Source organism: Archocentrus centrarchus, chromosome 18 (genome assembly GCF_007364275.1).
Source record: "Archocentrus centrarchus isolate MPI-CPG fArcCen1 chromosome 18, fArcCen1, whole genome shotgun sequence".
NCBI classification, from domain to species: Eukaryota; Metazoa; Chordata; class Actinopteri; order Cichliformes; family Cichlidae; genus Archocentrus; species Archocentrus centrarchus.
The window spans coordinates 4866478-4882053 of NC_044363.1; the positions used below are offsets into that span (position 1 = coordinate 4866478).

Genomic DNA, 15576 nt, shown 5'->3' on the forward strand with positions numbered 1-15576 from the left:
CCAATATTTGGCCACAATCATAGCCTAGAGCCCAGGTCACCAATAGGTGGACCATTTGCTACAGACATATGAATGAGTGAATCTGACTTGTAGTAAAAAGTGCTTGTTTTTTTTTCCCCTTCAGGCAGTTCCCAAAGTGCCGACCCCTGTTACAGCTACACTGTTCTGAATGATGACTGGCGTTCAACGGATAACACAAATTACTGGAGCGGGTACTGTAATGATTATTCTAGCTTTCAAGGCTGGTATCGCCTGTTTCTGGGGAATTCCAATGCTCGTATTCCAGAGAGGGGTATAGACTATTACAGATGTGGAACCTATTATCCTCTGTCGATGACAGAACCTCATCCCACGCTGCCAGGTGAAATTGTAACTCGCACCGTGTGCACCAACTATTATGGATACTGCTGGCTTTCATACACTATCCAAGTCAAACTCTGCCATGGAGACTACTATGTCTACAAACTTACGAATACATACTACTGCTACACTGCATACTGCGCAGGTATTGTTACACTTTAAATATTATTACACTATAAGAAATTCAGCTTTTTCATTTTGTTGTTGAATTCAGATCTTTATGAGAAAAGTTGTTTCAGTTCCAGTGCAATCCTGTGTAACGTCTTTTCCCATCAGGGAAATATTTTCAGGTTGATGGCCAGCACCTGCATTCACTAATCTTTCAAGGCTCCTAAAATATTTTGTGTTATTAATATCAAAACAAGTAATAGATTAAAACAAAGAGCACCTCTGCATTTATGCAAACAAAAAAATAATTTGTTCTGTCTTTATTTGTTCATTTTTATCAGCACTTAAATGTTGCTCATATTCATAAAAAAAAAAAATTATTTTGAATGAAAAAAACATGAGCAAAATACATTTGTTTTTTGGTCAATTTGAGCATAAACTGATTTCACATTTTTGTTTTGTTTTTCTCATTTTCATGGAGTAACTTTAGTGTCATCCATCCATTTTCTTCTGCTTATCCCTTTGTTTAGAAAAAAAAAAAAAATTATAATAATAATAATAATATCCTGTTCAGTAACAGCCATCAGTGGCATTGGTGTACCACAGACCTCTCCAACCAATCAGGTCAGTCTCATTGCTACAACAGCAGTGAGCAACAGCAGGAAAGTTTGCCTGGTCTGCTCTGCCAGGAACTTTCACAGGGGCCAGTGGGGATGATGTGTCATAGTCTCTGGAACCTGGTGGATGATCAGGTGGTGTGTAGCTAGTTGGGCTGTGGCAGGATCCTCTCAGCACCAGTAAGTACATGATGACAGGGCACAGGTCATATCTGGTTGAACACTGTCACATGCACAGGAAATGAAGTCTGCTGCCACTCAGGCTTTGGATCTCACCACTGTGGCTACAATTCTCTTTACTATTATTTATAAAAATGACCTGTTTATTTGAGGGCCTAAATATTAATTACATTTTGCACACATGTCAGGACTGTCAAAATGTATTTGGTTCATATTAGAGTTGCAAAATGGCTCAATAGCGCTCTCTACAAAGTTTCAATAAAGTACCCCAGACACATAAATTGAGCTATGTGTAGGAAATTGGTACACATGTGTTACACATGCAAAACATTCATTGACCCCACAACCTAAATCCAACAGGAAGTCTGTCATATTTAATTCAAGATTAAATGTTAATCCCCTTTGGCAACCTCCAGGCATTACATTTTAACAAATTCCTCCTACGGATTTAATCTGATCAACTAAATATTTGGTCAGTCTAAACTATTCATTTTGATGACGCTAAATTGCGAAACTGTTATGTTTTTGTTGAAACACGTGTCCATAGCACCATGGAGAATTTTTATTATTCAACAAGAAATATATGTTTGATTAGATTTTGCCCATGAACACATCTGTAGGGCCACATTTAGCAACAGTCATAGCACCAACTTGTAGCAACAGGAAATCCCGTGTTTTATACTTTGGTTCACCACCACCTAAACTTCGGTCAGAAAAGCCTTAAAGAGTTTATATTACTTTGAGACATTTTAATGAAATAATGGCTAAATTTAGTATCAGCAGCAGGAAAAGAAAAAAAATCCAACACACTGAGCTTGTGTATAATGAGTTTAGAAGCTCAGCCTCCAGCTCCATCCACTGGCTGTAAACAGTCTGTCCACCCTCTGCTTTAAAGTAAACAAAACAACTATAAATGCAAACAGGTCTGCTTTATATAAAGTTTACACAGTCCTGACCTGGTCTGCAAAAATTTACATAAATCATGTTCTGAGATATGTTAACTTGTGTTATTGTAAATATTTCTAATCTAATTAATTAAGTTCATGCATTAAAAGTAAAACTAAAGAAAACACTTGAAAAAGAGAGCACTTGGCAACAATAAGAAGGAAAAAGTGCCTTTTAACAGGAAGAAACCTACAACAGAACCAGGCTCAGGGAGGGGCAGTCATCTGCTGTGACTGGTTGGGGTTGAGGGGAGAGAGACAGGGGAAAAAAACGGAAGAGATCAAAAGTTTGACCATAGTTATTTCTCCATTAATCCATCTTTTGAACTCAACTTATAAGCTCTGCAGACAGTCCAACAAGTTTCAAATAACTTTTACTACCTTCAATATCCAGATTTTTAGAGCTGATACTAAGCTGTCCTTCCCTCCCATCTTTATTTAAAAGAAACTTTTAGACCTGTCAGCAAGACCTGCACTGTGACCGGCCCCACTGTCATCGACATTCACGGCCAAGTTAACTCCATCCAGGATCGGTGTGCGTACTCTCTGGTCTCGACTCCATTGGTCCCAGACTTCCATGTTCTGGCGAACTTCCAGGAGCGGCGTCGTAAAGATGTGAGCTTTTTGGACAGTGTGACGCTGCGTCTGGACGGGCCGGGTGTTTACATTCACCTGGAACAAGGTGGGAGAGTTCGGGTAAGCTGCCTACAGCCACAGTTGATGTGTCAGAGTGGAGTCTGATCCAGAATCCTCCCCTCTTCCTCTGCTGTGTCTCCTCATCTTTATTCTCAGGGCCATTAGAAGCAGTTCTTTTAGAGCTGCTGAGCTCAGTGGTTGTTGCTGTGTTTGAGATGTTTCACTCAGTGTTTCCTCCACTTTGTCTCTCTGCTGTGATGCAGCTGAACGACTCAACGCTGACCCTCAACAGCTCGGCTCAGTTGATTTACGGTGTGGAGCTCTCTAAGGACCAAACTGGAGTCACCGCTAAGCTGTCGCTCCCCAACCTCACCGCCTCTGTCTTCTTTGATGGCTACACGGCACAGATCCACTTTACAGGTACAGAAAATAAAATGCCTGATTCATATAATGTAATCTGTAAAATATGCTGTTATTTATTGGTCTGCTATGTTCATCTAGTTTAAATGTTGATGCTGGCCTGACTCTCTCATAAACCTGTGCAGGACCTGCTGCTCCATCTCTGGAGGGTCTGTGTGGAAACTCCAGCAGGTCTGTGAGTGAACTGAGGCTCTCTGAGTACAGCTCCACCAGGTAAGACCTCATCACAAGCTCAGAGATCCTCTGACTGCTGCTGCTCGATGAATGAGTAGCAGATATTAAGTCTGTTTGTATTAATGAGCCTGAGCAGGGCACAGCTCTGACATTGTGTTGTGTGTCGCCCCCTAGCTGTGAGATCCAGTACCACGACACAGCTGACAGCACGATCAACTGCAACAATGTGACTGAACGGTGAGCAGACTGATCCAGACAGCAGGAACCATCTGTGTCTATGTGTTATACAGTTAGATCCATAAATGTCTGAGCAATTTTTTTTTTTTTTATTTGGAAGTTTACCTCTGTACACCACCACATTGAATTTTAAATCCCACAATGAAGATTTGATTGTAGTCCAGATTTTCAGTGTTAATTGAAGTGGTTTTGCAAAAGTCTTTGCATTAATGATTAAGGAATTACAGACATTTTTATACACAGTCCCTCATTTTCAGAGGCTTAGAAGTAACTGGACAAACTAATGTAATTTAACTATAAGGGTTGTCTTTAATATTTGGAAGAACATTTTTTGCAGCTCGCCTCAGTAGCTGGGGATTGATTCATCAGGGCCTCTGTCCTTGGCCGCTGTTTAACAAATATTGCACCCGATCCCTACAACCCCTCTTTCAGCGCCTACACGAGGATGGACCCATGTCTCCTCTAAGGGCTGCACCCAGCTGGGCCCCATGTGCTAAGGCCCGGCCATCAGAAGCTCTCTCTCTCTCTCTAGCTCCCTCCCAAGACTTGGCTCCAGAGTGGGGCCCCTATAACCCCCTTGACTGTTTATATATAAGAGTCATTTGAATCACTCTTTGTCTGGTCCTTCACCCAAGACCAATTTACCTTGAGAGCCTACCAGGGAACAAATGCCTGCAGACAGCGTAGCTCCTTGGATCACTGGGAGACACAAACCCCTCCATCATGATAAGGTGGCGATTCACAGAGGAGTGTTCACTCCAGCTCACGCATGAGTTGCTGCCCCAGCTAGAGGAGTTTAAGTATCTCGGGGTCTTGTTCACAAGTTATGAGAGAAGGGGACAAGATATTGACATATAGATTGAGGCTGTGTTTGCAATGAGGGAGCTGAGTGTGAAAGGAAAGCTGTTGATTCATTGGTCAGTCTATGTCCCTACCCGTACCTATGGTCACGAGTTTTGGGTACTGACCAAAAGAACAAGATTGTGGATACAAATGGCAGAAATTAGCTTCCTCTGAAGAGTGGATGGCCTCTCTCTTAGCAATAGGGTGAGGAGTGCAGTCCTTCGGACAGAGCTCAAAGTAGAGTAGAATAGAGACACCCAGGAGTAGAGTGCCTTCTGGGTGCCTCTTGGCTGAAGTGTTCCAGGCATTTCCAACCACTAGGAGGCCCCGGAGTAGACCCAGGATACACTGGAGAGGTTATATGCCTCGGCTGGCCTCGGAATGCCCCAGTGTCCCCACAAGGAGGAAGGAAGTGGAGGAAGTGGCTGGGAGAGGGAGGTCTGGGCTTCTGCACTTTTGGCCCCATGTCCTGGATAAGTGGAAGAAGATGGATGGATGGATGAAATACAATGACTACTGTTAGCACCCACAGCAGATGGTCTGCGCTATACAGACATGGTCTCTAGGTCTGGTGAGCGATGGCTGTCTATTATTCTGCTATTTGAGCACCAGTCTTCAAGCACTTAAACACACAGACCTTCTCCTCTGGTCCTGGCAGTGAATGGTCCAGCTAGCCAGCTGTAGTGTAGCATCAGGGATTAGCGGGTGTAGCCAGGATTCCATACTAATAATCAACAGACAGCTCTCGCGAATGAGGCGGTTATTTCAGCGGGCTCTGGCATTTATAAAGAGCAAAGATGGTAGATTTGTGGGGTAGCTGAACTATCAGTCCTGCTGTCAAGTAACGCTGTAGCAGGCAAGGAAGAGGACCCCAATGCAGGATACACCAGGTGGAAAGCTTAACTTAAATGAAAACTTTATTTTCTCAGGTGCAGAACAGAAGGCAAAAACATAAATACGGAGCACACAGCAGGACAGAAGGTAGAATAGGCCAAAACAAAGTGAACAATGATGAGGACGTGACCACAAGTAGAGGAAACAGAGGACTTAAATACACAAGAGGGCTGATGAGGGGAGTGGAAACAACTGGGAACACAGGTGAACCAAATAAAGCTAATGACAAGGGGGAAGCAAAACAGAACATCACACACTGGATCAAAAGGTCCCAGGACCATGACACCTGCTCTGCATCCCCACTTTTGCTTGTCGTACCTGCAGTTGATCTGTGTGGTAAACGTTTAATGTCATGGACTTCAGCACAGATGGAAGATAAACACACCTGATCACAGATGATCATTTTATTTTCTTTCATTTTTTGTTTTTCCATCTGTGGAACAGCTGTAATCTCCTGAGGCAGGCGCCCTTCACCTCCTGTAACAATGTCATCGACCCAGAGCCCTACATAACCGCCTGCAACAACACTTTGTGCAAATATCCTGCAGTGGACGGTCTCAACTGTCAGTTCCTGGAGGCCTACGCCAGAGCCTGCAGTCTACAGAACATCCAACCTCAGGAGGGCTGGAGGTCAAATGCTGGCTGCTGTAAGATGTGACGGACTCTTATCTTTTTAGCAAACTCTGGATTTATGTAGCTCCCATGTTTCCAGAATAATCTGTCAGTGTGTCCCTCTGTAGCTCCTGAGGCCTTCTGTCAGGACAGGACCTGCAGCGATCACGAGTTCTGTGGTGAGAAGACGGTCGGTGGAGACACTCGCTGCTTCTGTCGGCCCATTTTTGCCTCCAAGTACAGATCGACGGACTCTTTGGGTACGACAGCTGTGACAACAACATGACAACAGGAACGAGATTGGAGGAAAACTTCTAACTGTGATTTTTCTGACCAATATTATGACGTTCAGGTGATCCAACAGTCTGCAGGGAGAACTCTGCTTCACTCACTCTGGTCGGTTGTCTCCTGGAGGACAAAGGCATCAACTACTCTGCCTTACACCTCAATGACCACACCTGCAGGGGTCAGATGGAGGAGCTCACCCACATGGTGACCTTCAGCTTCAACAGCAGCAACAGCTGTGGGACGGTGATCACGGTGGGTTTGACCTTCTCCTCTTTACCTTCTACAAGCAGCCTTAACTCTTCTGGTGCTCTGTTGAGCTTCTCCTGCTCTAGTTTAGGATCTTTTTGTGGGTTCGGCTTCACCTTTGACCTCTGTGGCTTCTCATTATGTTGGTCATCTGCCAAGTTTATTACAGTCACTCCTGTCACAAACTGACTCAAGGCAAGACACAAGAAGGACTTCATACAAGAACTAGCGTGGTTAACAAGCTGAAACCACAAACTGTAGAGATGCATTACACAGATGTCTGTTAATTAGTGGTTACTGAAAATGGGGTACAGACTTCTTTTAGAATAATTACCTGCACAGCAGCTGTATCATTTCTGAGATAATTGCATTAAAAATGCTTTTAAAGGCTCAAATAGCACAAACACATTCCACAGGTTCAGTTCAGGGACTCCAATTAGCTGAGGTGAAGACTTGCAGACAGCTAGCAGCTAACAGTTGCCTCTAAAAGAGGCCACACTACAGACTCCAGCCTTCAGCATTACAAATCCTTTGCAGTCAATGTTTGCCTAAAGTCTTAAGTCCATGGACAAATGCTGTTATCTCCTTTGAGTTGCTCCACTAGGCCTTTTCTCCAGCCATTATCAGTTTGCTTTTAGGTTTGTATTTAATAACAAAAAACCTGCCCTGCTGATTTTGAGATCAGGTGACTGACTTGGCCATTGAAAAATTTCTCGTTTCTTTGCCTTAAAGACTCTTGGGTTGCTTTTGCAGTATGTTTTCAGTCATTATCCATTTACACTGTGAAGCACTGTCTGATCAGTTTTGCAACATTTGGCTGAATCTAATGTGCATGTCTGTGTGGGTTTTCTTCAATTACTCCGACTTCCCCCCACAGTCCAAAGACATGCAGTTTGTAAGGTTAGGTTAATTGGTGAGTCTAAATTGTGAGTGTCAATGGTTGTCTATCTCTATAATAATAATAATAATACATTTTATTTGTGGGCGCCTTTCAGGACACTCAAGGTCACCTTACAAGAATAAAACAGTACCATAAAACAATAAAACACAAAATACATAATAAAACAACAATAAGCAAATATAATACAGTACAATAAAGCATATGTCTATTAAACCAGTGAGTGAAATCCTTAATAGCCAATACAGTTAGGTCTTGAAAGCTTGTTTGTATAGGTGAGTTTTTAATTGGGATTTAAAATGGGATAAATTATTGATGGCCTTCAAGGGTAGGGGAAGCGAGTTCCAGAGATGGACAGCTGTATAACAAAACACCCTGGACCTCATTGTTGAAAGACGGACGGAAGGTGTAATGAGAAGCACTTTCTGCCACTTTCTATCTGTAACCTGGATAAGCCCCCATTAATGATGCTCCCTTTTTCTCCCACAAGCCGAGTTATTTTTCACACTTCCTAAAAGCTGTCATTAAAATGTATTTGTTTTTTGATGAACTTGTTCACTAACAATATCTGAACGTGTGATCCCACAGACCAACAACAACCAAGTCATCTACAGAAACACCATCATGACCCTGAACCGCTCCTCTGATGTCATCACTCGCCATGACCAAGTCTACATTGACTTCTCCTGCGTCCAGGCTCAGCCGGACATCAAGACTGCCACCTTCAAGATCAGCGACAGGTGTGTGGTGGCTGCTAGTTTTTCTTTCAGTTACTTTAAGATTGTGAGGCTCAGTGTTTCTCATTATTGCCATTATTTGTTGTTTGTCATGACGTTTGTCCATCAAACAAAGCTGAAATGTGTTTGTGTTCTGCAGCTCTGTGATCCAGCACATCACATCTGGAAGATGGAACTATACTCTAACCATGAAGGCCTTCACCGATGCTGGCCGCACACAAGCTGTGGAGTCCAGCACTGAAGTGCAGCTGAACCAGAAGATCTGGGTGGAGCTGAAGACTGACGGGCTGGATAAAGACAAAGTTGTGGTGAGCGACTCCTGCTGGGCGACTGACCAGCCATCACCCACCAGCAGTCCAACATACAACCTGATCATAAACGGGTGAGACAGACTCAGAGATTCATGTCCTTTTGATCGATCTCATGGACTCCTGAACAAAGAGTGTTTTCCTGTCTGTGAGCAGCTGTGCAAACCCTGCTGACCCGACTGTGGAGGTGGAGAAAAATGGAGTGGGAACCTCCACCTACTTCTCCTTCAACATGTTTGAGTTCACTGGGAGCTCTGGTAATGTCTACCTGCACTGCAAACTCCGCCTGTGTCCCAACCAGGAGAACAACTGCATCCCGGTAGGCCTCACTGCCACACACACACACCCACACACACACACACACACACACACACACACACACACACACACACACACACACACACACACACACACACACAGACAGTTGTAACTAAAAATTCCAAAATTGCAGCTTAAAGCTTAATTCCTTCAATCCTTCGCAATATACGCATTCTAGTTATTCTTATTCTTGTCATTGTTGTTTCACTTTCTCCCTCCCATTTATTCACATGCTACTACTCCTGCATTTCTCAGTTTTAAAAATGTATTGATCTGGTATACATGGACCCACAGAATCAATTCTGTCTCTAAAATTCTGCCATGGCTTTGATGTTTTTGTCATACAATGAGGAATGATGACCAAACTGAGACTCAGAAGGCAAGCAAGCTGTAATAACAATAATGTAATAATGATTGCTGAAGTATGCAAAATCCACAAGGCAAACACAGGAACTCAGAAGACAGGTAAACAGATGCTCTGACAGGGCCATCAAGGGAAAGGGAAACAGGTGGAGAACAAGGAACAGGTGGAACTAATTAAGCCAAATGATACAAAGGATGTAAAACTAAATACAAAATATATAATAATGACAATTACAAAATAAAACAGGATGTAACTCAACTGGTAAACATCTTACACAGAGACAGGAACTTGACAGCAAGAAATCCTTAAGGAGGCTAGACTAATAACTACCAGAACATTTGGGAACTGAAAACCAAATGACAATTCTAACAGACCTCAGAGTGCAAGAAAATAATAACAGAAAATACAAAACAGCCTACAATAGTAATCAAAACTAATCTGTAAGATAAAATGAAAATAAATTTTGAACAAAACTCTTGATGAAAACCAGAAAACTCAAAATAACCCAACAAAACCTACAGATCATAACAGTTTGCATGTATTACTGCACCACTGAATTAGACTGTCTTAATTTGTTTTACTACCCTCTAATGTAATTAAGTTCAGCCCTCATCTCTTACTGCTATTAAACTTATTCCTGTTGCTCCTCTGTAAAACCTGAATCAAACATTAAAATAGTCTCATTAAAGGATTCTGACACACAGATCAAATGTTTGCTCTCAGCAGATTCAGTGCTGAATGAAAGGATCAGTGTGGATCTTCTAAAGTCTGGACTTTGTCTCTTTGTCCTCAGACTTGTAATGGAGCTGCTCGCATACGCAGATCTGCCAGAGCCACATATGAAGGTGAAGCCTTGATCAGCATGGCCTGGACTCATTAGGTAAGTGTGATGTTTTAGATTACATCGTTCTAAGTGCTGATAGTTAAATGGACTAGTTCTTATATAGAGCTTTTCTACTCTGAGCACTCAAAGCGCTTATACAACACATTTACATTTACCCATTGATACAAACACTTCCATATGTAACTAACTGCTTTTATTGTCTAACATTCACAAACATTCACACTCCAACACTTGCATCGGAGAGCAACTTGGGGTTCAGTATCTTGCCCATGGATACTTTGGCATTCAGCCCAGAGCAGCCAGGAATCAAACTGCCAACCTTCCGATTAGTAGGTGACCTGCTCTACCTCCTGAGCTACAGCCACCCCAAGTTAGAACTGTTTATGACTGAAGAAGGTCTGACTGATTTAGATAAAAAAAATAAATAAAAAAAAAACCTTGTGGGAGAAGAGAGCAGTGAAGTTAAATTAATAAAATGATTCAGACAGAAATGAACCTCCATTAAATTTAACAAACATGTCAAACTGAAAGAAATACTACAGAAATATTACTGATTCAAACTGGACTGTGATTTCATGTTCTTCGTGATCGTTATTCTTTAATTTTTTTTTTTTCCACTTTAAAACTCTGTAAGTTAGCTGGCTACCATCCAATGAGTTTGTATTTCCAACTTTCTTCATGTGATGAATCTAATGAGCTGCTGAGAGAGTCAAATGTCCTGGATGCTCCTCTGTAGCCTGACAGTCCAGGATCAGGGTGAAGGTCCGTCTCAGGGATGGTACAGAGAGGACAGGAGTGTTTCTCAGCAGTCACAGTTTGGTCTGGTTTATCTTCTCAGATGCTTTCCATGGTGACCCGGACTGACTGACAGGCTGCCGACCTCCACGATGATCCCTGACTTCTGACTGGTCCTGATCCAAATCCTGGATGTGTGAAAGGTTGAGCTCAGTTCTGGCTGCTGTGAGGCCGTGTGGACTCCCACAGCTGGAATAAGCAGCTGTTTTAGTGGAAGTATTGTGAGGACAGGACCAAACTGTCGTCTCTGACACATGATGAAGCTCAGCTGATGGTTTCTCTGTTTTATTAGGAACTTGGTGAAGGGAAGAGTGTTAGTTTTTCATGTATTACTGAATGAATATATCTGTGGGATATCAAGACTACACAAACATCTAAAGCAAAGCTGGGTGCACTTCAGGACCTCCCAGGAGACCTGGACACCTGAAGGCTGTCAAATGTTGGATGAGAATTAAGAGTAACGACTTACTCGACCTCCTCCACAAGCAGTAAAGCCTTCGACCAAAGAAGCATTTTTACTTCTCTGGTTGTTTTAGTTGAAGATTTTTTAGGCATGAAGATTTGAAATTATGCAGCATTTGATGGAAAATGAAAGGATTGAAGGAGAGTTTGAGAAAACGTGTAGTTTGGAGGCATAAAGTGATTTATATATAATTGAAAATAAGTCCTTTACCAGGGTGAATCATTAAAAGGGGAGTGGTATATTTTACTCTTGGTTTTCTATCTACATTTTATACATTTTTGTATAAAAGTTTGAGCATCTCTAAAATTTAGATTTGCTGATTTGAAACATCACTGGACACAGCACAGAGTGGAGATAAGAGCTTGAGTGTTGGAAACAAGACCAGGACAGGAGTGCAGCTGAGCAGGCTGATGGTCAGGGCAAGTTATACAAGTGAAAGCTTTTCATGGTGGACAGACCAGCAGGGTTCTCAGAACCTACAGATGAATGTACGTACAGATAAAACCACCATGTGACAGCAAACCTAACATCAACATCCAACATTCACCTGAATATGAGACCAAAAAAGTTAAAGTGCTTTATTCTGTTGCTGCATGTTGAAGGTCACAGTGTCTCACACTTCAGCTGAGAATTATTGCTGTGTTCAGTTTTTTCTTTTCTTACTGTTTGCACCAAAAGACCAAAAATAAAAATAAAAGATGGTAAAAAAGAAACTTCCTGTATTCATTCATCATCTGCACTTTCTGGCTAAGAAGCTATTCCACCTGAACTTCAGTAACTTCTGTTTTTATGTTGATTTTACACATGATTCAAGACACTGAGAATCACATTAGTTCATGCAGGCCTCAAAGTTAAACTCACCAACAATCCCAGCAGATCAGCAGATCTCTTTGCCAGCATTAGCTGCTAAATCAGAGGAGAGCCAGGAGCTTCCATCACAGACTGAGGGAGGACAGAAACTGGGCAATGACCAATTTACGAAGTTTATTCAGTCTGTTAAATGATTTTTTGTGGCCTACCTGCGAGTACTTTGTACAGTGTGTAACTCTGAACAAGAGTTACATTTTTAAACCACAAGAAGTCCTTCTCTCTGTTACCAGAAACTAAAAGCCAAGAAGAGACAGACAATGCATACATGAGGTAGCAAGAGGAGAGTAGAGACATCCGGGGGGAAGAGGTGAACATAATTACACTAACGAGACAAAGGAAGCTAAAGTAAACACACGGGTAACAGGAGAGTGGCAAAATGAAACAGGATAGACAGGGACAAACCCAGACTTAACAAACTAGGAAGGTAAACATGGAAACAGGACACTAGGAGAAAAACACACAGGGACACAGAAATGGAGAGTGACCGTGGCAACACAGGAAAACAGGATATATACGATTAAACTACACTAGAGACCATGGCTCTAATAACTAAAATAAGTCCTGAAAAAAGCTGCAAAAATATACTAAAGCTGAGACAAAATCAAACTAAGAAACACAACTAAAGATATTGAACAATAACAAGACTGGGGGAGTCTGATAGAGGTGTGGCTGCCAATTTGTGCCTATGGCCCCTTGAACCACCACCAAACACACAACCACAATCACACTTGGGCAATGTGGGTTAATGTCTTGCCCAGGGACACAATGACAGCATGCGCTCAGACAGCCCCGTCGCCAGATCTCAGTCTTAAGGGGGGCTTATGAAATCCAACAGGGGGGCGCCACTATTATTAGCTTATTTTTGCTTATTTTACTATTCATGCAGCCCTAATCCCTCACAATAATCATCACATTAAACATGACCGGACCAGCATGCTCTCTCTCTCTCTCTCACTCACTCTCACTCACTCACTCACTCACTCACTCACAAGTACAAATAACGTATTAGCTCACACGCAACATCTCGAACTAAACAAACAAAAAAACACGACGGCGGGTGCATTTCTAAGCAACCAACAGAGGGGTAGCTACCAATTGCCAACACACACACACACACACACACACACAGTAGTTGGCTCGCTCGTGCTAGCCTCCTCTTCGTGGTTGCTGCAGGTCCGGCTGGCACGGTCAGGTTCCACGGAGGTAGAAATGGGTCCAGGGTTTTCTTCGCCAACGACATCATGTGTTGGTTTATCCGAAGTTACCGATGTTGGGTGTAGTAGTGTGACAAGTAAAGCACATTCTTGTATATCTCAGTGCATTTATTCAACGTAGCACATCAGGCACAAAACTAAAAACGAAGGAGCACAGTCCCATAAGGTATATGTAAACATTCTCATTCTCACTCTGCCTACCATTTTCATTTTATCAGCAGCGCCACCTAGTGGCGTGGAGTGGCATGACGCTACATAACACAACATTTCCTCCCTTCTTAAGGTTTGAATTTCCTCCCAAGGAATACTTTAACAGAATTTACTAAAGAGGCTAACCCATTAAGAAAATACATTTGAAAATTATCGGCACATTGTAGCAACAGCATTGTACATCAAAGGTACTAGTAACAAAAAGTAATCCTGTAATTTTAATGAAATGTCCTCTCAACTTTACTCCTGTAGTGAACAAATTAACCCATGTCAATACTTAACGAAGACTTTTGTAACCAACGGCGGTAATAGCATTTTCTCAACCATTCTATAATCTTAGGTAACAATTATCAACATGTTTCTACACAATGTTTATGACATGACAAAATCTCTGTGCCAACTAGGTTTATATTTTGCACGTGGAAGCTTCCGAAGAGGATGTGAATCGTGCTGGGCATTTTCCAGTCCTGTAGCAGTAGGATCCTGTTCAGCAACTGGAGCACAGCGTGCAAGGTGGGATGCATTCCAATTCCTTCCATCACTCAGCATATAGGTGTGTTTACCTTTAATCTTTTTGACAGTTGCAGGAGGGGTAAACCTAGGGTGACCTTTTGGAACGTGCAGTGGATTCCGTATCCTCACCCTCTCACCTATCTGGAATGAAGGCACCTTTGCACTGCGTTTGGCATCAGTGTAGCGTTTCATTTTGGTTTGATGTTTCAGGACTTCACGTTGTGCCCTGTCATGTAGTGGAGATGTGGCAGGAGACAAGGGGAGTATGTTCAGTTTAGTATGCATTTTCCTACCAAAGAGAAGTTCATATGGAGAGGTGGCGGTGGTGGCATGAGGCGTTGCACGATATACTTGTAGCCATTCTAACACAGTGGCTTTCCACGGTGTAGATTGTTGGATTGCAGTTTGAATGCAGGTGCGGAGGGCGCGATGAAACCTTTCGACGGCCCCGTTGGCAGCTGGATAGTAGACAGATGTTCTGGTATGAGATATTCCTCTATTCTGGAGGAATGAAGCAAAGGCTTCAGATGTAAATTGAGTGCCATTGTCTGTCACAATGTTCTCAGGGTTGCCATGACGACTGAAAACCGATGATAAGAATTGAACAACGTCATTCGTAGTTACAGTGTGTGAGAAAGCAAGCTCGGGCCATTTAGAATAATAATCAGTCAGTGTAATGGCAAATCTGCAGGAAGGAATAGCCGTGTCAAACGGTCCTACAATGTCAAGTCCAAGTTTTTTCCATGGCCCGTCTGGCAGCTGTACAGGCTGAAGGGGGGCAGGGCGTGTCTGAGCAGTTTTGTCATTGGACTGGCACATGACACATGATGTTATGGCAGCCTGAACCTGTGAGTCCATTTTTGGCCACCAGTAGAGGTCTCTCAAGCGCTGTTTTGTGCGCACAATTCCTTGGTGACTTTCATGTGCAAGTGTAATCAGTGCATGTCTGACAGAAAGTGGTGCGATGAGTCTCGTACCTCTGAGAATGTAGTCATTGTAGGTGGAGAGTTCATCTCTGATCTTGTAGTAAGGAGCAAGTGAATCACTGACTGATTTAATGGAGGCGGGCCAGCCTTTTTCCATTTGCACACGCAGACCTGTCAGTTCAGGACATGAGGAGCAAGCTGAATCAAAGTCAGTAACAGAAAGAGCAGACAGAGTAGCAGAAATCTGAGCTACCATTTCTGGATCAGCGTCTGGTACCAGATCCGAAATCACCGGCAGAGGCAGGCGTGATAGGCAATCTGCTGTGTAGTTCTGAGAACCCGGTCGGTAAACGACATCATAGTCAAAACACAACAGGCGGGCAGACCATCGTGCAATGCGCATTCCAGCTCTGTTCATTCCTTTTGTGCTCAGAAGTGTGGTCATAGCTTGATGGTCCGTTCGAAGGGTGAAGCGTCGACCCCATAAGTATGTTCTCCATTTCTCTGTAGCCCACACGCATGCTAGTGCTTCCTTCTCGACAGTAGAGTACTTTTGT

The 15576-nt window shown here is 42.8% G+C and overlaps 1 protein-coding gene across 1 annotated transcript; it reads left to right on the forward strand.

The window, feature by feature from the left end:
- The first annotated feature begins 333 nt into the window (after window positions 1–333).
- LOC115796602 (alpha-tectorin-like) lies at window positions 334–11551 on the forward strand. The gene is made up of 13 exons (XM_030752968.1): window positions 334–505; window positions 2655–2905; window positions 3109–3265; window positions 3391–3478; window positions 3614–3676; window positions 5858–6060; window positions 6154–6285; window positions 6378–6565; window positions 8046–8197; window positions 8334–8576; window positions 8659–8821; window positions 9978–10064; window positions 10867–11551. The coding sequence occupies exons 1-12, from the start codon at window positions 334–336 to the stop codon at window positions 10062–10064; spliced, it is 1899 nt and encodes a 632-aa protein (XP_030608828.1). The 3' UTR covers window positions 10867–11551.
- Window positions 11552–15576: the final 4025 nt, after the last annotated feature.